This window comes from Pinus tabuliformis, chromosome 3_1, assembly GCF_031772625.1.
Source record: "Pinus tabuliformis cultivar Carrire ecotype Pingquan chromosome 3_1, CPIR1, whole genome shotgun sequence".
NCBI lineage: Eukaryota > Viridiplantae > Streptophyta > Pinopsida > Pinales > Pinaceae > Pinus > Pinus tabuliformis.
Window position 1 is genome coordinate 444,386,184 of NC_142301.1, and position 19,570 is coordinate 444,405,753.

Here is a 19,570-nt window from a genome sequence, read left to right on the forward strand (position 1 = left end):
GATTAACCTTATTTTAGAAGTTGAAAAATAGACTATAAATAAATCTCTTAATTTTTGGATTTTTCCGGGCTTTTCACTCTACACGGGTAGTTGAGATTATTGCTACAATGAACAACATGAAAATCGAACCCGGAGGATAGGAAAACCTAAGGAAAATCTAATAGAAGAAGATTTACACATAGTTTTCCAAAAAGGGTGCATTATAACACAATGATTTTTGCGTATATTAATATTAATTTTACCCTATATATCAAATCTATTTTATCACAGTATATATCTTTAATATTAAGAAAAATAAAATCATAAAATTCTGAAAATTAATATAGGATCCGTATACTAGCACTGAGAAATCGCGATCCCTCGTCTGTCTGAACAAACAAGCACGTACTCGGTTTGACGAAGATACCAGGGTCAAGCGTTTTTTCCCGTACTTAGTGTTTTTGGCAAACGCTGGAGTCCGAAATACAGAAGAAAGTGTATCGGAGGGTCCTGAAGACTCAGCAAGGGAATTGAGGTAGGTGATACATTATTACTGTTTGCAGAAATTTGGCTTGATGATAATTGAAGGAAGATGTTTGGGAATCTGAAATGTTGTCAATATGAATGAGGGTTCGAGTTATAGTTGAATGGTTTCGGAAATTTATCATTCTGGCCAACTATGATTTGTTTGTATGTGTGAATTGGGATTTGTTGAACCTTGGCTGAGTTGCTCTCCAGTTTGTTCTATGCCAAACGAATAATTAAGGTTCAGGGTTTTGAAGAGTTAGTCTTGAAGTTGCAGGAAAGTAATGGCATTTTGACACCTATTCGTGTTGTGATCATGGTGATAAATTTAGGGGCATGCTCGTGATCTCTACACCGAATTAAACTTCCACTTAAAATATAATAGATTGGTAAGATGGTGTTGAGAATCATTGCAAAGAGAAGATGTGTTAGTCTTTTTATTTTGACAATATGTTGATAAAATTTGTAATTACTATTTTCGTAAGGGTAAGCTGTTTTCTTTCTTGTTTTTAATTAATTTTATTTTCTGAAATCTGCGGGGAGCTATGTTCTCAACTCCGCGTTATTGCAGTACATCCATTTTCATGTGGCATATTCTCAGAATAATATTGCATGTTGATTTATTTATTTATTGTTGGTTTCTGAATTTAGAGTTTTAGAAGAAAACCTTGAAAATTTGCTCTCCTGAATAAATATTTGGCATCATTGTATTTAAAGTAAAAAAAACGTTGACTTGGTGAGCTCAAAATGGGGAATCAACCTCAGCAACTTGGCGAAGCTTGGCACAACTCGGCATAACATTAATTTCACAAGAAAAATGGAGCATTTCTTGAAAAATCCATAAAAGTAGACCGTACAACATAGATGAAATACCTTCAGTATTTTGTGATATTCTGAATCGAATTCCCTACATCACTTACAAAAAAATGCTGCCAAAACGAAGTTATAGTATGAAAACACTACATAAAATATTTCTTGACGATGTTTCTCTAAAAATCATGAAAAGTACAAGTTGTCGGTTTGCCGGTCTCTGAATCCACTCCAAAGTCTTTAACAACCGGAAAATCTCACTCACAGTCCAAAATAGGAAAGAAGACAGTGAATAATGTAACAAAGGATATTATTGTCACTCTTACAGACTCACCGAGTCAACCATACAGACTAATAGAGCCACACAAGTTTGCATATTGAAGAAACAAAAAGAGTACATGTCAGAAGAAAAAATGAAAGATTTCTATTTCATGACAATTCCATAAAAGTAAACTTTAAAGTACACAACATAGATAAAATACCTCCAACATTTTGTGCTAGGTATCCTTTGACAGAGAATCTATTGCGCAACATTCCTTCCTTTCAACTGAATGTGTAATGTTCCTAATTGGAAAATTAACAGTGATTACCAAAACATGTACTAGCTACAACAATTAAAATTTCACCATGCAAACACAAATTAGTACACCAAAGAAATTAGGCAAAGTGCTGAGCCATTTTATTAAATTTCAAGCTGGAACTGAGTACAATGGAGTGAAATGATAGAAACTGGGCTTGCTACTGCAAGCATAGGTGGGAATATAAGTAAAATCTCCAGCTGAAATGACTCAATTTGTCCAAATGCATTGCTCAGAAATTTTTGTTGCTGCTGCTGCTGGAGGAAAACTGTGAAATGAACCTTCAAAACTGCTCCAAAAATTATGAAAAATTAGAGGAAGGTTCCTCATACCCCAACTAACAAAACCCAGAAAAATTTCACAGATCCAAGTGGTAAAATGGCTTCCCCAAATAACTGCGCCCTGCTCTGGAAATATTGTTGCTGCTAGCTGGCTTCGACCCTTTGTTTTAACTTTTGGCCCTCAAAAGTGCTCAGAAAATTCTACCAAATCAATTGGGGCCTCTCACAAAACCCACAAAAACCCAGAAATCTTTTGGGCTAATTCTAGTTGACCCGGAAATACCCAAATTTGAACAAAATTCCCAACAAATGGGTTCTGCGTCCCACCAAGAATATCTGCTGCAAATTAGCTCCAATTTCCTCCCTCAGCTGCTGGAATTTCCTCTACAAATTTCTCTAGAAAAGAACAAGAAATCTCAGCTCAACTCCTGCACAAAATATCCACCTCAATCTATGCGCTACGATGGCCTCAAAAAGCCCCTGTGCAGGCCATAATGACAGAAATTCGGCCCTCCTGATACCAGTGTTCTTCGCCTTTGAAAATCTCCAAGAAAACTCGTCCTCCATTGAGGAAACTTTCAGCAAATTCTCAGCCTTGGGGTCCACCAAATCTAGCTCTCCAAAATGCCACGAATTCCACAACTGCATCCTTATGGAACCCACACAAGCTTAAAGATCTCTGCAATTTGGCCCTCCAAATACCAAATTCTGCTCAGAAATTCTTTTCTAGAGTGACACTCGAAGTTCATTGAAGAAGAGTTGGAATTCCCACTTGGAATTTCCTTGTGTTAAATAGCACTGGTTGACTTGGCTAAGCAGCTCAAGCAAAGCCTCCAAAATCAGAAATGAAATGCCAAAATAAAATGATCAAAATGAGGCTCTAGCCTTCCTTTTATAGTTGTTTTCCCTTCCTCATACCATGGTACGATTTCCCTCACACCATGCTCTGATACCATGGTTTGATTTAGGGGTTCGATTTCCCTTTTTGGTAACCTCCACAACTTATCTTCACTTCATTTTTCTTCCTTTCCTAAGTCCCAACCTTTGCCTTTTTCTCCAAAAATATATTTTATGCCTCCACAATTTATTCCATCCTAAGTTTTATTTATCTAATATTATATTAATCGCCAAAATTGCAAAATTGAGAATTTTCTTGACAAAATTTTTAATTGGGGATATGACAGAATGCTGCCAAAATAAAGCTATGGTTCATAGCAGACTACAAGTTCATGATTATACCCCTAGGGCTGTTACAGACCTGGCTGTACAATACTCATCAACTCATAAACAGTGACCATCTATTGTTCAAAGCACCAACAATTTACACAAGGATCAATCAATCGTATCAGCACACAATACATTCGACTGATCCAACACATAAATAACAAAAAATCATTAGTGTCCTTGCTGCCTCAAGAGATATCTTAACAGTGACCTTCACTACTCAGATTGCACCTTAAACTTTGCTGCCTCAGTAAGGCCCTAACAATTCCTCGCTGACCAGACTTCACTTCACTTTCCAGACCAGACCTCCACAGGGTTTTGCTGCCTCAGATGTGATCTTGAGGGTGAGCTGCTGCCATAATGGTGCTTCAGGATTAATCTGCAGCCATGCTAGGGTTTACTCAAATCCTCACTACCTTAGAACAAAAGGCTTTCAAGCCCTTGCTGCTCCAGAAGGCCTTGTAACAGACCTATGCTATCCCTTTGCTGCCCAGGTAAGGCCACAAAACTTCGCTGCCACAGAGTTTGGCCTTGAACAGACCTACATTATCCAGAATTAATTGTTCGCCTCAGAAGGGACCTACGCTATCAATTGTATGCCTCAGAAAGGGATCTGCCGTCCAAACAGGGCCTCAGAAGATGGTCTGCTGCTAAAGCCAATGCCTTAGAACTAGTTCGCAGCCACAGTTGAGTCTCAGAAACCCACGCTGTCACAGAGGGGTCTTCTAGGGATGATCTGTTGTCACCAAAGATCCTAAAAATTCCCTGCGCTAGCAGAGATAAGCACTTGAAGATGGCTGTTGCCTCAGATAATGGCTAGATGATAATTCATTGCCCAAAGTTGCCTTAGAAAGCCTTGCTGCCAAAGATTTAGTCACAGAAACTTTTGCTTGCCACATATTGTGCCATAGAATCCTTGTTGCCATAGAATGGATATGATGCCTCAGAAATTATGCTAAGCAGAGTAAAGAGAAAGGTGGATTGGCTAGGGTGGAATCTTTCACCACCGAAACCAACCAAAGGAAAGGGGTCTTAAAAGCCTCCAAGAGCCTCAAACCAAAAATCATAAGTAGCCTTTGATATATCATCTACAGGATTCCAATTGTGAAGCGAAACTTGGTGTTCTGAGCATGTAATGAATGTATCATTTCTACTGACTAATGGGCCAACAACCAAAGCAAATAGATAGCAAGGCTTCTTGAAAGGACCTTCCCAGTCAGCATAGGGTCTGTCATCCTTCAGATCCCCTTTCTCTATTAGATTTCCATTAGACAATAGCACAAGAAACAAAGTTTTATCTACCTCAATCCTAGTTGTAAATTTTGCTAATATATGTGGACAATCTTGATAGAAAGTTATTTTACAGATACCTTTTGCTTCACATTGAGTGCAGAGGTTGCCAGATGACTTGTAAAAACCTTCCAGGGACGAATTATGTTGAGGATATATCTCTGTTTCAGTTTCCAATGTGAAAAGTGATGTTGGAGGTGACACTAATGTGGGAGAGCGTGGAGTTAGCTGAAAACCTCCTTCCTCAACTTGTTTTCCATTTACTTTGACAGATATCAGTTTAAGGTTAGATCCATCCAAAATCAAAGGCTGATCAATACCTTCAGTTATAGGCGGAACAATATTTTTTGCTAGGACAATTGTTTTGTCGTCAGCCAATACAAATTTCAAGTTCACCGTATCAAAGAAATAATCAGGCATTTTGTAGTTTGCAAGAAATATCTCCTTGGGAGCCTCCATGTCTGCTTCCTAAGTTTGACGAGATAATGATTGTGTTGCAACTGTATCAGTCGCCTTCCTAAGAAAGAGAGCAGACCCTTTTAAAAAGTGTAAAATGCCGCTGCCCTACCACGTGAATACCTTTGGGACCGAAATTGGTTTGAATGCGTAAAAACACCTTGGAGAAGGCAGAGATATGCTGGGGCCCAAAGATTTTTTAAATTTTGGTGAATCCTTTTATATCAAAGATATTTCGTGTTCAGTTGAAGGAACAGGACCTCCAATATCATTTAGATTATGAGTTGTTCTTGGGCTTAAATTGGCTTTGATTCCGAGTTCATCTTTGTTAAAATTGGCAACTAGGGCCAAATTCCACTTTGTACAGCTCCTTTGGGGAAGATAACTGTGACATTGAATTCCTCTTTTCGAGAGGACCAAAATTGACCTAAAGAACACCAAATTTGGATGAGGGAAATATTTATTTATTTAACAGAAATTTAACAAGCCATGATCTTATCAAGGCAGGAAAAAATTGAAATTTTGAAATTTGAATTTGTCTCCAAATATCAAGGTCGTCTTCTCCTTCTAATTATATATAAGAGGCATCCTCCAACCTCATAACTCATCATCCAAAAAGGGGTTCCTAGTATGTCTGAGATAGCCGAGCTCTTGAGGAGGACGAAGGATGGTCTGTTTTGAGTTTCTTCTTCAGCAACTAGGGCCGAGATTCCTTAGATAGACAGCTGCAGGACTTGATGAAATCTCTGGGTCACTTGTATGGATAATCCCATCTTTACAGGTCTGAATTCAACCTCAGGAAGTCAGGCCGAGTTTGGGTATTGTCTCTGAGCTGATCTATGGTCAATTTGAGGAAGAATTTCTCCCTTTCTGTGGCCACACTTCAGAGCTACTACTCCAGGTAGTTCCGCAGGCATGCATCAACTTAGACAGAGGAGCTGAGAAGCCTATCATGGGTTCAGATCAGTTCTAAGGGCCAGCGAAGGGCATCATCATGCATTCCTTGAGAGGCCGCAGCTGAAATGAGGAGTTTCTGGGGCAGCTAAGTGGGACAATTGTGATTTACAGGAAACCCTAACCAGTCCAAGCTTCATCAGTTTATTGTGTTGGGCCATCTACCTGTTTAGGGCAGCAATATTGGATCTACAAAATTGGCAAGTCATTTTGACTTATTGTACCCTCTCTCTGCTGAACATTTGATATTAATAATAAGAAGATTTGATCAAGGGTTTTCCCCATCTTGGGGTTTTTCCCTGGCTTGAGCCAATTTTCTGTGTTCTCTTGTCTTGGCTTGTCTTCTGCATATGATTACTCATGTTCTTTCCTCAATTACTGTCAATGAATAATAGTTTATGTGATTGCCATTAAAGGAAATGGAATTAATCTTGGGCTCATATGAATCACTGAAGTAATTGTCCAAGCAAAGAACATGTTAACCTAAAATTAACATGGTATCAGAGCACAGGTGAGGACAAGCCCAAGGAAGAGAAAGCAATCACTACGGAAAGTTTGTGGACAAATCTCCATGTTCTCCTCTCTCTGCAAGTCTGAAGTGCTCAGCTGCAATAATGCCAAGCTAAGGATCTCTGTTCTAAGGAGAAGTATCCTTCAAAGTTGAGACCTTTATCGAGGTCTATAGGTAACCCTGAGGAGCAGTATCGCAAGCATCATCAGAGGGATATGGTTTGTTTATCATTTATTCTGGGCTCTTGAAAGTTCAGTTCTACTGCAGGGTGCTTTACAAATCTAGCGTTGGGTGGTTTTCTTTGAAAACAGGGTTTCTCGCTCTTACTTACCCGTGGAGTGATTTCTGAAAATGAGCGAAGCATCTCTGAGATCATCTGCAGTCAGATTGATATGGGTTTTGGTTCGTTGGGCACATCATCTTTCCAAAAAGGGCGAAGTTTGAAAATCATTGGTAAAAGCTTAGAATTGTCTGTTGGTTATTAGGACACTCTGGACTACATATCTCTTTGGATTTTGCTGGACATTGCAGGAGCTCACTGAATAATTTCGTATACCAAGGTGAAGGACGAATCTAAAGGTTTTCTTTAAGATTCAAGAAGTTCTGCTAAGTTTTGGTCTTGCTGAGCAAAGCTTCTTTTTGGATGACTTAAATTTTATCTTCTGCACCCATAGCTTTTGCAGCCATGATCTTTCTCCTTGAGAGGCGTGAGGCCTTTCGGACAGCATACATTTGAAGTTCTGGATTGATCTCACTAAGGTTTCGGCCCTGTTTCATTATACATGCTAAAGGCTTATAAGCATGTAGTCAATCTCTGTGGTAGCAGGGAATTTTCTTTTCGTATGGCCTCCAATCATCAATCCAGCACCTGATTCGAATTTATTTAAGTTGACCTGTTTGTACCCTATCCTAAAGAGGCTTACTACCCTGGAAGTGAACCAGTGCATCTTGCAGAATACACATCGTGAAGCCTAAAGTTCGGACCCTCCTTGTTGTATCTATTATCTCTGCATATTAAACTGTAGTGATACAAAGCATGTAATAATGTATATGGGAGTCACTCTTGATGTATGAACGTGAATTTGACAGTAACTTTACAGCTACCCTAACATGTGGCAACATAAATTATTGATGACAGTAATTCGGTGGTTGTAGAACTATCACTATCATAATCTCAAACCTTTACGCAACAGTGATGTCTTTTACAACACAGGAATTGTGATGATTTGAAGTTTCTCAGCCCAAGATTTGTATGCTTGAACCTGTCTCACCATTCCAGAAATCAGTGGCACAATTTTGAGCATAATTCACTTGCTAACAAAGGATAGAGGGACCTTATATAGCATCAAGAACTCAATCTTTCTGTGGCACATCTTTTGCATAAGCTGGAGCCTTTTAACCTAGATATGATAAGTTTGTGGAAGCTTGACCTTTGAGGAGAAATGACTATCATGCTGGTGACCTGGTTATACATTCTGATGCATGACGGAGATTCCATAACAGTGACCCCTTAACCAAAAAATAACAGTATGGCATCCTTGCAGTCCAAAGGCCGTTATGGTATTTTAACAAAGTCATCGATATATGATTATGATCTAAGTTGATCTTGGACATCTGACCCTCTGTTAAACCTCCAGCTCCTCTTCAAAATCCTCATCGTTCGAATAAAGAAAGAGGCACAGTTCTTCTGTTGTTTCTAGCATAATTGCATTCGTAAAGAAAAATGAGTCTAGAAGACCTAGGACAATGGATCATTAGTATGATCTCATCACTCAGACAACAACTCAAAAGGATTATTGCATCTGTACATACTAAATGATGATGATATATGTTTCTGTCCATTGACATAATCAACCCAATATCAGATGAGCTGTCTTATGGAGATTTTCTATTTTATAGCAACTTCAGGCATCAAGAAGTGAAAGCATCTGGAAGCATCTGATTCCAGAATCAATCCTCCTTCTGTTGAAAAACTTCAATAATAAAGACCTACAACTATCACGGATAGAACCTTGTAAATATTTTTAGCATCATCCTATGGCATCTCAACACATACAGCTCAACATCACTTATGGTTTCTTTTCAGTCCAACATTATGTATGATATCATTATTGTCCAGATACAGTGGTGATACGTTACAATCTTGTTCACAAACTAAGTTGTGAACAAGACAGGTGATAGCTTATCTATGAAGAAGCAACTCAGATCTGCCAGTAGAAGAAATTGAAGCTTTCATCCTTGAAGAAAATGCATGACAGAATGTCTTGTCAAGTACGGTAAGCAGAGGATCCTGCTTGTATTACATTAAGACAGGATCCTATGAAGAATTGTTTGATAGATATAGATGCCCGAAAGAGAAAGGCTCATGGATTGGGCAAATTTGATGTATTGGTAGTTGTCATAGCAAGACTTCAGAGGGAGCTATATCATTCCTGATGATTTTTCTTTGTTGAGGCATGTCATGTCAGTTCAATATTCAGAGGGAGCTATGATGTTTATTAATGATGTCTGTCCTAAGGATGGATAAGCTGCTAATCCGGAAATAGACAACCTATGGATAAGCCTCATATATATATTGGACAACTGCTCATTAAGATTAATTACGTTCTGAAGTACACTGCAGAGAGTTGCTGATATGACAGTATGATAAATGGTAAGATCACATCTAAATGCTATATCTCTTGAAGTCAACTTTCATAAGTCAAAGATTGAAGTTTGAAAGCGCTATTAAAGCAGAATTTACAAAGTAGCAAGCATGGCTTATCATGAAGCCATTTAAGAAAAATCTTCAGCAACCATTTATGCTCGTCACCATTGTTGAAGAGTAGGTTCCAGACAATCCAATGCTTATCATCTTGACACCAAATTTTTGGCATGTTTTAGTGGATAGATCTCATGATGAGTAGGTTGCCTGATGGACACTTTGCACTCTAGAAAGACAAGCTTAGGCTTGTGGTCTCCCTGAGTAAGAGGGAGTAAGATATGCAAGAAGAAGAGGATTGCTCAGTGCTGCCAAGATCTCTGCTGATCAATATGTTTGCTGTGTATACATCTACATGCTGCTGGATGGAGCTATGAGGCTCCCTTTGACGATCCGATTCCATCACCAAGATCTAGTCTTGATTTTCAAAAGCAGCCAGGCATTATTCCTTATATGAAGGGATCTTTGGCTAAGATTGAACATTGAGCTCTGGGAGCTTGCGATATGTACTGAGCTATGAACCACCATAGGGTGAGTGGTTCACCTTCCCCTATAGGTGTGCAGTGTACAGGGTTAGTGGTTCACCTTCCCCTGTGATGGATGACATATGAGCAGGATGAGTGGTTCACCTTCTCCTGTGGGTACCCCAGTGAGAGATGCATATAGGCATCAATTGACATTTCAATGGGACGTGTTTCATCCTTTTCCCACATGTAGGATGCTCATTCCCTATGATTGATGGTTGACATGTCGGTGGGATGTAGTTCATCTTTTCCCCACATGTAGGATCCTCCCTACGATTGATGGTTAGCATGCATGTAGGACATGGTTCATCCTTTCCCTACTCCCAGTGGTTTGCACGCGTGTAGGATGTGGTTTATCCTTTCCCTAAGTGTGGTTGTGACATGTGTTTGTAGGATGTGGTTTCTCCTTTCCCTACGTGTGGTTGTGACATGTGTTTGTAGGACGTGGTTCATCCTTTCCCTACATGTGATTGTGATGTGTGATTGTAGGATGTGGTTCATCCTTTCCCTACATGTGATTGTGATGCGTGATTGTAGGATGTGGTTCGTCCTTTCCCTTCATGTGATTGTGATGCGTAATTGTAGGATGTGGTTCGTCCTTTCCCTACATGTGGTTTTGAGCAGGATGTGATACATTCTTTCCTTGCTATGAATTCAGTATCATCCTACCCATGTAGTCCGGGACACATGGGAAGTACCTATCATCTGGCGAATGAGTTGGGAAAAGTGGTTAGGGACCATAGCACTACCGATGGACACATCGGGTACCACCGTACTCCTTATGACTAGGATGCACGATGTTCTTCAACTCGATCGGGGATCAAGTCTGATTGAGGTTTTACCTCTGGACTAACTTTTGCCAGTGGAGAGTGGTAAGGTCTTGCTACTCTCTCTCAATTCTTCTTCATTATTACATCATTGTTTAGAAGAGCAAAGCAAAGCAAAGTAGAGCCTAGACGAGATAGATGGTGACAGGATGGCATGATGATCAATGAAATGGCTGATGGTTTAACGGGTGGAATTCTCCCTAGTTGAGAGGGAGTGTTAAAATTTTCAACTAGGGCCAAATTCCATTTTGGCAACTCCTTTGGGGAAGATAACTGTGGCATTGAATTCCTCTTTTCGAGAGGACAAAAATCAACTAAAGAACACCAAATTTGGATAAGGAAAATATTTATTTATTTAAAAGAAATTTAACAAGTCATGATCTTATTAAGGCGGGAAAATATTGAAATTTTGAAATTTGAATTTGCCTCCAAATATCAAGGTCGACTTCTCCTTCTAATGGTATATAAGAGGCATCCTCCAACCTCATATCTCATCATCCAAAAAGGGGTTCCTAATATGTTTGAGATAGCCGAGCTCTTGAGGAGGACGAAGGATGGTCTGTTTTGAGTTTCTTCTTCAGCACCTAGGGCCGAGATTCCTTAGATAGACAGCCGTAGGACTTGATGAAATCTCTGGGTCACTTTTATGGATAATCCCGTCTTTACAGGTCCGAATTCAACCTCAGGAAGTCGGGTCGAGTTTGGGTATTGTCTCTGAGCTGATCTATGGTCAATTTGAGGAAGAATTTCTCCCTTTCTGTGGCCACACTTCAAAGCTACTGCTCCAGGTAGTTCCACAAGCATGCATCAACTTAGACAGAGGAGTTGAGAAGCCTATCATGGGTTTAGATCAGTTTTAAGGGCCAATAAAGGGAATCGTCATGCATTCCTTGAGAGGCCGCAGTTGAAATGAGGAGTTTCTGGGGCACCTAAGTGGGACAATTGTGATTTACAGGAAACCCTAACCAGTCCAAGCTTCATCAGTTAATTGCGTTGGGCCATCTACCTGTTTAGGGCAACAATATTGGATCTACAAAATTGGCCAATCATTTTGACTTATTGTACTCTCTCTCTCTGCTGAACATTTGATATTAATAATAAGAAGATTTGATCAAGGGTTTTCCCCATCTTGGGGTTTTTCCCTGGCTTGATCCAATTTTCTATGTCCTCTTGTCTTGGCTTGTCTTCTGCATATGATTACTAATGTTCTTTCCTCAATTACTTTCAATGAATAATAGTGTATGTGATTGCCATTAAAGGAAATGGAATTAATCTTGGGCTCATATGAATCATTGAAGTAATTGTCCAAGCAAAGAACATGTTAACCTAAAATTAACAATCTTTCATTGCTGATTTCTTATTGGACGATGTTATAGGTTGGGGGTGCTACTCAAACGTTACAGAGTTATTAGTGATAACCTCCAGTAGGCATTGTGTCTGTTCTTTAGACAACTTTAACCCTTTCCCATTTGCAATCCTTTCCTTCTCCTTGAATTTGGCCTTGGCTTTCATCTCCAGCTTCAGAATTAACCTTTGACGACTCCATAGATATTTGATGTCTCTAGTTTGCTTAAGTATGTTTTGAATATAAATTCACCATCGGGGCAACCAACTATGAAATATGCTCCTTGTACTCCTTCCTCTTCGGGGATTAGGACTCCTAGATGTCTGCTTGAGCTCTTCATGGCTCACACTTTCTACATGAAACTCCTTAGATCTTTACTGAAACTCATCCGACAACGTTTGAACAAGACTCATGTCTTGAATGCAAGATCTTTAAGACATCTGATATAACCCATTATCAAGATGGATTGAGTGTTCTACCAAAGCAGCCTTTGGAATGTTTTGCAACTCTTTTGCTGAGATTGGATCGGGCTATGGTCCTCTACAGAAGGCCCTCCAAGTTGAGTGCCAATGATAGGCACCAACTCCTTGCTATTGGGATTTGCCGGGATCAGACTAGAAGACATACATGCAATTGCTGGTTGTTCAGAGGTCTTGGCACCTATCTGTTCAATTTTGGCCTCCCTTGCTCAATTTGTGGAGCATTCGTACAATCCTTGTTAGAAGGCACTAGTAATGTAGAGTAATCTGGTTATGTCTTTGCCCATGCTCCAACCTGGTCTATCTTTTTTGTTAGCTTCTTGCTATGATCTTCGAACTTTTGCCAAAACTTTGTGTACTCTTTTCCCAATGAGGAAACTAATTCATGCTACAACAAATTTTTTTAAATAAACCCTCCAGGCTAGCAAGAGAGCGGTGGGCCAACTTCGATACCACTGAAATATCTCATAGGGGAATTACCCTTAGGGTTGAAAAGAGCACATGACAAAATTGTACCAGTGATAGGATTTCTTCTAACTCCTAATAGAAATGATATTGAATGCATAAAAATGTAAACAAGTAGTTGTTTTCAACAATACAATAGTTTATAGTAGGCTACAAGTTCACAATCTTACCCCAAGGGTTGTTACAAACTTGGCTATACAGTACTCATCAACTCATAAACAATGACAATCTATCATTGAAAGCACCAACAATTTACACGGGGATCAGTCAATCCTATTAGCACACAGTACATTTGACTGATCCAACAACCAAAAATTAGGCATGCTCGGTGGTTGGCTATGATCAGTGAGTTCGATTTTGAGATCAGATATATCAAAGGTAAAGAGAACAGAGTGGCAGATGCTCTTAGCAGGCAGATACAGTAAATCACTTAGTAGCCATGAGCTCCTATGGGATAGACTTACAGGATAGGATCTTGCAGGCAGGTCAGTAGGATGTCAGATATATGGAGATTATGCACAGGTTGCAACAGAGTATTGGTATAGGTACATGTGGTAGTACAGGTACAGGTACAGGTGCACAAGATGTGGACTATTGCCTTATCGCAGATGAATTGGTCAGATTCAAAGACAAGATATATTTGCCAAACAGTAATGAGCTCAAGAAGGTGATCTTGAGAGAGTTTCATACTATCAACGAACCAACTATCCCAAGTATCCAGAGAAGAGGAACTAGAAAGCGCAGAAATAAAGATACATTCAAATTGACTAGTAGCAACATTACTTTCATACCTGAAATTCCTTGACTTCTTTTGAGGACGATGGTCATCTTCACGATCATCTCTTCTTCTTCTTTCATTTTTGCCATTTCGATCATTCCTTCGATCATCTCTCCCTCTGAGATTATTGAGCCTGCTATTGTTGCTTCGAGCGTTGCATCTTGGAGCATTGTTCTTCTCAGGACAATCTCGAGCATAATGAGCTTTCTTGTGGAAATTACAGCATTCAATGTGTGACAACTCCTTTTCTCTTCCATTCCTTCTATTAGAGGCCCGGGGTGTAGGCTTCCTTGATTTTGATGAACCTCCCTTTCCTTTTCTTTTCTTGTCATGTGCAACAAACGCAAAGGGGTCTCCTTCTTCATGCTTTTGTATCCTGCCTCTTGAAATCATCCTAGATTCTTCTTGAGTGAGTTTTCCAACAAGCTCATCAAATGACGGGAAACTGTTGTTATTGCTTATGGTGGTAATGAAGGTTTCCCAAATAGGAGGGAGACCTCTAAGGGTTACCAACACCAACTCCCTGTCAGGTACAATTTCCCCAACTCTTTGCAATTGATCTTTAAGACGAGATATCCTCATGATATAGGATTGCACAGATTCTCCTTTATTCATTTTCATATCTTTGAGTTGATCTTTCAAGGAGATGATTTCATTCAAATTGTTGACTTCATACATGCCAACCAATTTACCATACATATCCTTAGACTTCTTCAAATTTCCAATATAGGCAAGTAAGTGATTTTGTAAACCATCAACAATAATTTTCTTTGCTTTTAACTCACCTTTCTTGTATTTGTTCTTGGAAGCAGTGGGAGTTTTCTGGAGGCTCGGAAACTTTTCCTTGAATGTACTTCCATACATCATTCTCATCCCATTATGATTTCCAACCTAATCTTCCAAGCAATAAAATTTGATGAGTCTCCCAGCTTCTCAGTGTCCTTGAAGTATGATGTAGACATCTTGTCTTGATTAGATACTCCTTCAACTTTTCCAAATATGATTGCTCTAGCTCTAACACCATGTTAATTTTCCACTGTTCAATGCTAAATCAATTACTTTAGCCCAAATCAATTCTTCAATAAGCAATCTTTTTCAATAACAATTAATTTTTCCAATGATCAACAGTTATTGAAGATAGAGCAGTAAATGCAATGACAATAGGAGACACTCAAGAACATCAACAAGAGGCACCAATTTGATCAAATACCAGTGAAAAACCCAACAAGGAGGAAAACCCTTTGAATGAGCCCAAAGAGTACAATGAGCCCATATCCATAAGCAAGAGTCAAAGTCAAAGCCTTGACTTATCAACAAATCAACCAACCAAGTTTCAATGTGCCAAAAAGTCAAATCTGGTCAATTGTCAAAAATCCGCAATTCTGTCCAAGTCAATAGCAGTCTAATTATGCCCTAACCAGTCAACAAAGTCAATGGTCAAACCTTCCAAACAGCTCGGTCAAAGTCTGCAATTGTCTGTGGTCAACTCTGAAGTCAATGCCAGTCAAACAGCCCAGATCACCTCGATTTTTGTGCCAGTCAACTTGGCCTCAAGAAATTGGAATTTTCCCAGTCAAAGCAAGTCAAATGATGAAGTCAAACTTGGTCAACCTGAAGTCAAACCTTCTAGCTGAAAAGTCAATGTAGAAAATGTTTCCTTGGACCCTCTCACGTGTGAAAAGAAAACTGCCTCAGACCTGTATGAAGTTATGAACCACTCAAATTTCAGAGAGAAGAGAAGATGTGTTGTGATGATGTCTAAATAAGCTTGAGGTCATTTATATCTGTTGGAGGAGGGGCAATTTGTCCTTGGGCCAACCTTGACAATTTGTGTACGTGTGGGCTTGACTTCAAAAATACACTTTCCCGTATCCAAATTTAGTGTTTCAAAGGTCAATTTTAGTCCTCTAGGAAAAGAATCTAGTCCAATGGTTGAAATTTATCTCTGAGCTGCCAAATTAACAAAATCCAGTATAGAAAGTAAATTTTATTATAGGCTCATTGAAAACTGAGTTTACGACAAACTTTTTCCCACAATAAATACAATACTTATCTCGAAAACTTTGCCCTTTCACCACCTCAATTTCTATGTCAAACTTCTTGAAATCTGTGTCTGATTTCCTGTATGGCTTGTATGGTTTGAATCGGCAGCAAGAAATTCCCTCAAAATCTATGCATTAATGCCTTGATCTCCGTGCCTGAACCGGCAGCAATAAATGCCCTCAAAATCTGTGCAGCGATGCCTTGATTTCTGTGCCTAAACTGGCAACAATAAATGCATCGATTTCTGTGCCTGAACTAGCAGCAATAAATTCTCTTGAAATCTGTGCAGTGATGCCTCGATTTATGTGCCTGAACTGGCAGCAATAAATGTCCTCAAAATCTGTGCAGTGATGCTTTGATTTCTGTGCCTGAACTGGCAGCAATAAATGCCCATGAAATCTGTGTAGTGATGCTATGATTTCTGTGCCTGAACTGGCAGCAATAAATGCCCTCGAAATCTGTGCAGTGACACCTTGATTTCTGTGCCTAAATGCTGAAATATTCACCTTGGTTTGTGTGCCAAATCTCTTGGAAGTGGAACTCATGCCCCTTCTTGCTGCTGCTCCCTTTCCTTCATCTCTTCTCCTCTTTCCTCAAGAATTAGTGAAAATAATAAAAAATTAAATATGCCTTTTCCTAGAAACTCCTTTTGTCTTATTATGATGGTTGAACTTAAACTTAAGATCTAATGGCTCAGATTAAATCCTTGGCCAATAGGATATAGGGTTGTAATTTAATCTCTCATTATCACAACTTAAATTCTTCATGTCACATTAATTCTAAAATAATGCATAAAAGTCACTTCCCCAAGCACAGTATGCAAATTGGCAAATAAAATGATTTGGTGAATGTGTCCATAATGTGGTCCTCAATGCAACAACACTCATAATGAAGATCAGTTGACCTCTGTATTACTGAAGATGACGACCTAATATTGACAATGTTTTGACCATGATGAGGTGCATACCAGCCCTCATAGCCTCCAAAATACCTTCACATACCCAAATACTCATTTTACATATAAGTTTCCGGAAGTAACATTATGGATTCTGAATTTCTTTTATGAAACATAAGTTGCATGCCAAATGTTATTTTGGGAATTGCCACCACACGACGAGCACTATTATTTCGAAGTAGAATATCAAATATGAGAGAATTAGTGGTCTCACTTGACTGTGCGGAGTTATTGCTTTCAGTTTTATACCCGCAAGCTTCTATTTGTCTTCCAAGTCTTTTGCATAGGCAAGAAAAGTCCCTTGGGTTGGCAGCTTAGCTCCAAAACTGAACAAGTATTTAGTTAATTTTTAACCTTTTGTATTTAATTTACTAGAATGATACATTTGAACACAGTTCAAGGGAAAATGGAAAAAGAATAAATCCTGTGGAAATGTGTACTCAATTCAGCACCCTGCGTTTAGATGTTGGTCTGAAGCCTGGAACGAATTCAACATAATTAAGAACTAAGATGGAATGGAAAAAATGGTCCTGTGATTTAGTCCAATGATATTTGTGTTCCAAGCTCTTAAAACAAGTATGTGAGTTTGATTTACTTTGTGAAGGTTGTACACAAGTGATGGCAAAGGCAGCATCAGAAGGAACAACAAAAGGCATGGTTGCTGATCATATCTCTCAAGCTGTGTTGTCAACATCCAATTTACTCCATTTAATGCAACAATCATCACCTGCTCAGGTGCAACTCTGTTGTCTGTCTTTTATGTTTATTGTTCTTCCCTGCTTTAACAAGTGTCTGTACAAGAGAGCCTATGGCACACACATTTTGATAACATTCCCTTTATCGAGCTGTCAACAGTTTGTGAACATTCAGCATACTGTGCCTCAATATTATATCATCTTATTATTCTGACATTCTTGTTGAGAAATTGCATTTCGTCTGTCACATTCTATAGTATTGTATATTTTTAAATACATAGTGTATCAAGCTATAAATAGAAACGTTGTGCACATGGTTTGTGTGTTAGAATGTTGTTCATTGGAAGTACATAAGAAATCAGAGGCTGCTTGATGTTTTTCTGTGGCTATATAACAGGGCCTTGTAAAAATTCCAAAGAATCTACTTGCAAAAACACCAAATATCAAAAACACTGAACAGGTTTGTCTCTAGTTGATACTATGATGGAACAAAAATTTGCTTGGAGTGATTCACCCAAACCTTGACGTCATGATAATTTGTTTTAACCAGGTGTTGGGTCAAATGCCCCGTGTCATCTCATCTTTGGATGCCCATCTGGACAGAGCACTGCAAAGGTTAGAAATATTTACATATTCTCTATTTGACTTCCGTGTATTTTTCCATAAAGGTTTTCTTTGGTTGAAATGCATATAATACATCTTAATTTTGCAGTGCATCAGAACTTCATACGGTAAGGTGTCTGCTTATGAAAAAAGACAGTGCTCTTGCACCTTTATCTATGCCAAATGATGAACATCCTGTCAATCAAAATTCAAGTGCAACAATGGAGTGTGAAGGATGATTCCTTTTGAAAGATAATGTTAGAGAGAAGCTGCGGTGTATCTGTCATAAATGTATTAAAAGAATAGGAAGTCATCTTAATTTCTTTCTAAGAGCTGGTTGTAAGTAATTAATATTTTAGAAAGAGTAAGTTGTCTCCAAGTTTCTACTGGAGCTAGTTGTGATTGTCCCCAAAATGTTTCAATCTTATTCAGTGGTTCCCAGAATTTATATTCTTCACAACTGTTACTGTTACATTGGTTATTTAAGCCATAATTTTATTGAAGTTGGTTAATATTACCATGTCAAATCTGTCGTATTTCAATACACTAAAATTTCTGAAGCACAATATATAAATGACAGTTTTACAGTGAGTTGTATGGAACATCTGCCTTTCTTAATAAGCATCCATGGCCTACTAATTAAGTTCATATGTCATTCAATGAATATTACTCACTATGTTAATTTCTTCTGCAATTACAATATATGCTGTCAGAGAAATATGTTTGTGTTTACCTGTGGGAAATTTCCGGGTTCCCATCAACTTAGATTTAGAGTTTATGTGCCCCTTTTTTCACAGAAACCCGATATTTTAATATTGTGAAATTACAAACTGTCCCAGCTATCCTTATACTTGGAAAAGACTGAGGTCTGAAAACCTAAGATCTTGAAGTTCATTAATCTCTGCTTGTTGATTTCATGTTTGGTTCTACATTTGAATTTGAAGATTGATGCTGACACTTTGATAGTTGGTATCCTCTGCTCTAATTCAGCCAGCGTTGGGTCTCCCTCTCTAAAATCTTATTCCCCATCTGCAAAGTTCTACGACAGAGAGGTCTTTAGAGATTTAATTCTTTATCAGCTGGGGATCCAAGTCCGGCTGTCTCTTTTGGTTTGTCCCTTTCTAGTTTCCTTTTAGATCACCCGTTCTTCCTACATTTTTTCTTTCTCGTGACCTTTTGAAATCCATTTTGGTTATTCTTTCATTGTTAATTTGAGCCTTTTCTTCGTGTTTGTATACCTTTGAGTCGACACCTATGCGTTATATTCTCGCAACCCAGAGGTTTGGTCCATTTAAAGTCTTCAGAATCCAGGGTGATCTTATCTGGCAGGTCTTTGTTTAGGTCCGAGTACTTTACAAATTCTGGCATAGGTAGAAGATTTTCATTTCCTCCAGTTCTTCCTGAAAAATAAAGGGAAAGTTTACCAGTCTCATTCATGTTGAATTGAGGTGATTGATATTGTACTAGGATTGGACCAGAGATTTATAGAGGAGCCCACTGCCCAGCTCTGCCCCAGAACGGCGGTCCCATCATAACCTGTCTACGAT

The 19,570-nt window shown here is 38.8% G+C and overlaps 1 protein-coding gene across 3 annotated transcripts; it reads left to right on the forward strand.

Annotated features, from left to right (window-relative positions):
* Positions 1-276: 276 nt before the first annotated feature.
* On the forward strand, positions 277-18,550 carry TOM2B (tobamovirus multiplication 2B). Of its 3 annotated transcripts, XM_089411430.1 has the most exons (6): positions 289-514; positions 837-893; positions 17,330-17,460; positions 17,818-17,880; positions 17,971-18,035; positions 18,133-18,550. In XM_089411430.1, the coding sequence occupies exons 3-6, from the start codon at positions 17,344-17,346 to the stop codon at positions 18,260-18,262; spliced, it is 375 nt and encodes a 124-aa protein (XP_089267556.1). In that variant the 5' UTR covers positions 289-514; positions 837-893; positions 17,330-17,343; the 3' UTR covers positions 18,263-18,550. The 3 variants fall into 3 exon arrangements, with proteins under 3 accessions (XP_089267557.1, XP_089267556.1, XP_089267554.1); XM_089411428.1 differs by lacking the exon at positions 837-893 and having other exon boundaries at positions 292-514; XM_089411431.1 differs by lacking the exons at positions 837-893; positions 17,818-17,880 and having other exon boundaries at positions 277-514.
* Positions 18,551-19,570: the final 1,020 nt, after the last annotated feature.

Bases quoted from the DNA above. Each gene is read 5' to 3' on its own strand.
- TOM2B (XM_089411430.1), top strand. From the start codon at position 17,344: ATGGCAAAGGCAGCATCAGAAGGAACAACAAAAGGCATGGTTGCTGAT. The intron at 17,461-17,817 runs GTGCAACTCTGT...GCTATATAACAG, and splicing joins AACAATCATCACCTGCTCAG to GGCCTTGTAAAAATTCCAAA. The intron at 17,881-17,970 runs GTTTGTCTCTAG...TGTTTTAACCAG, and splicing joins ATATCAAAAACACTGAACAG to GTGTTGGGTCAAATGCCCCG.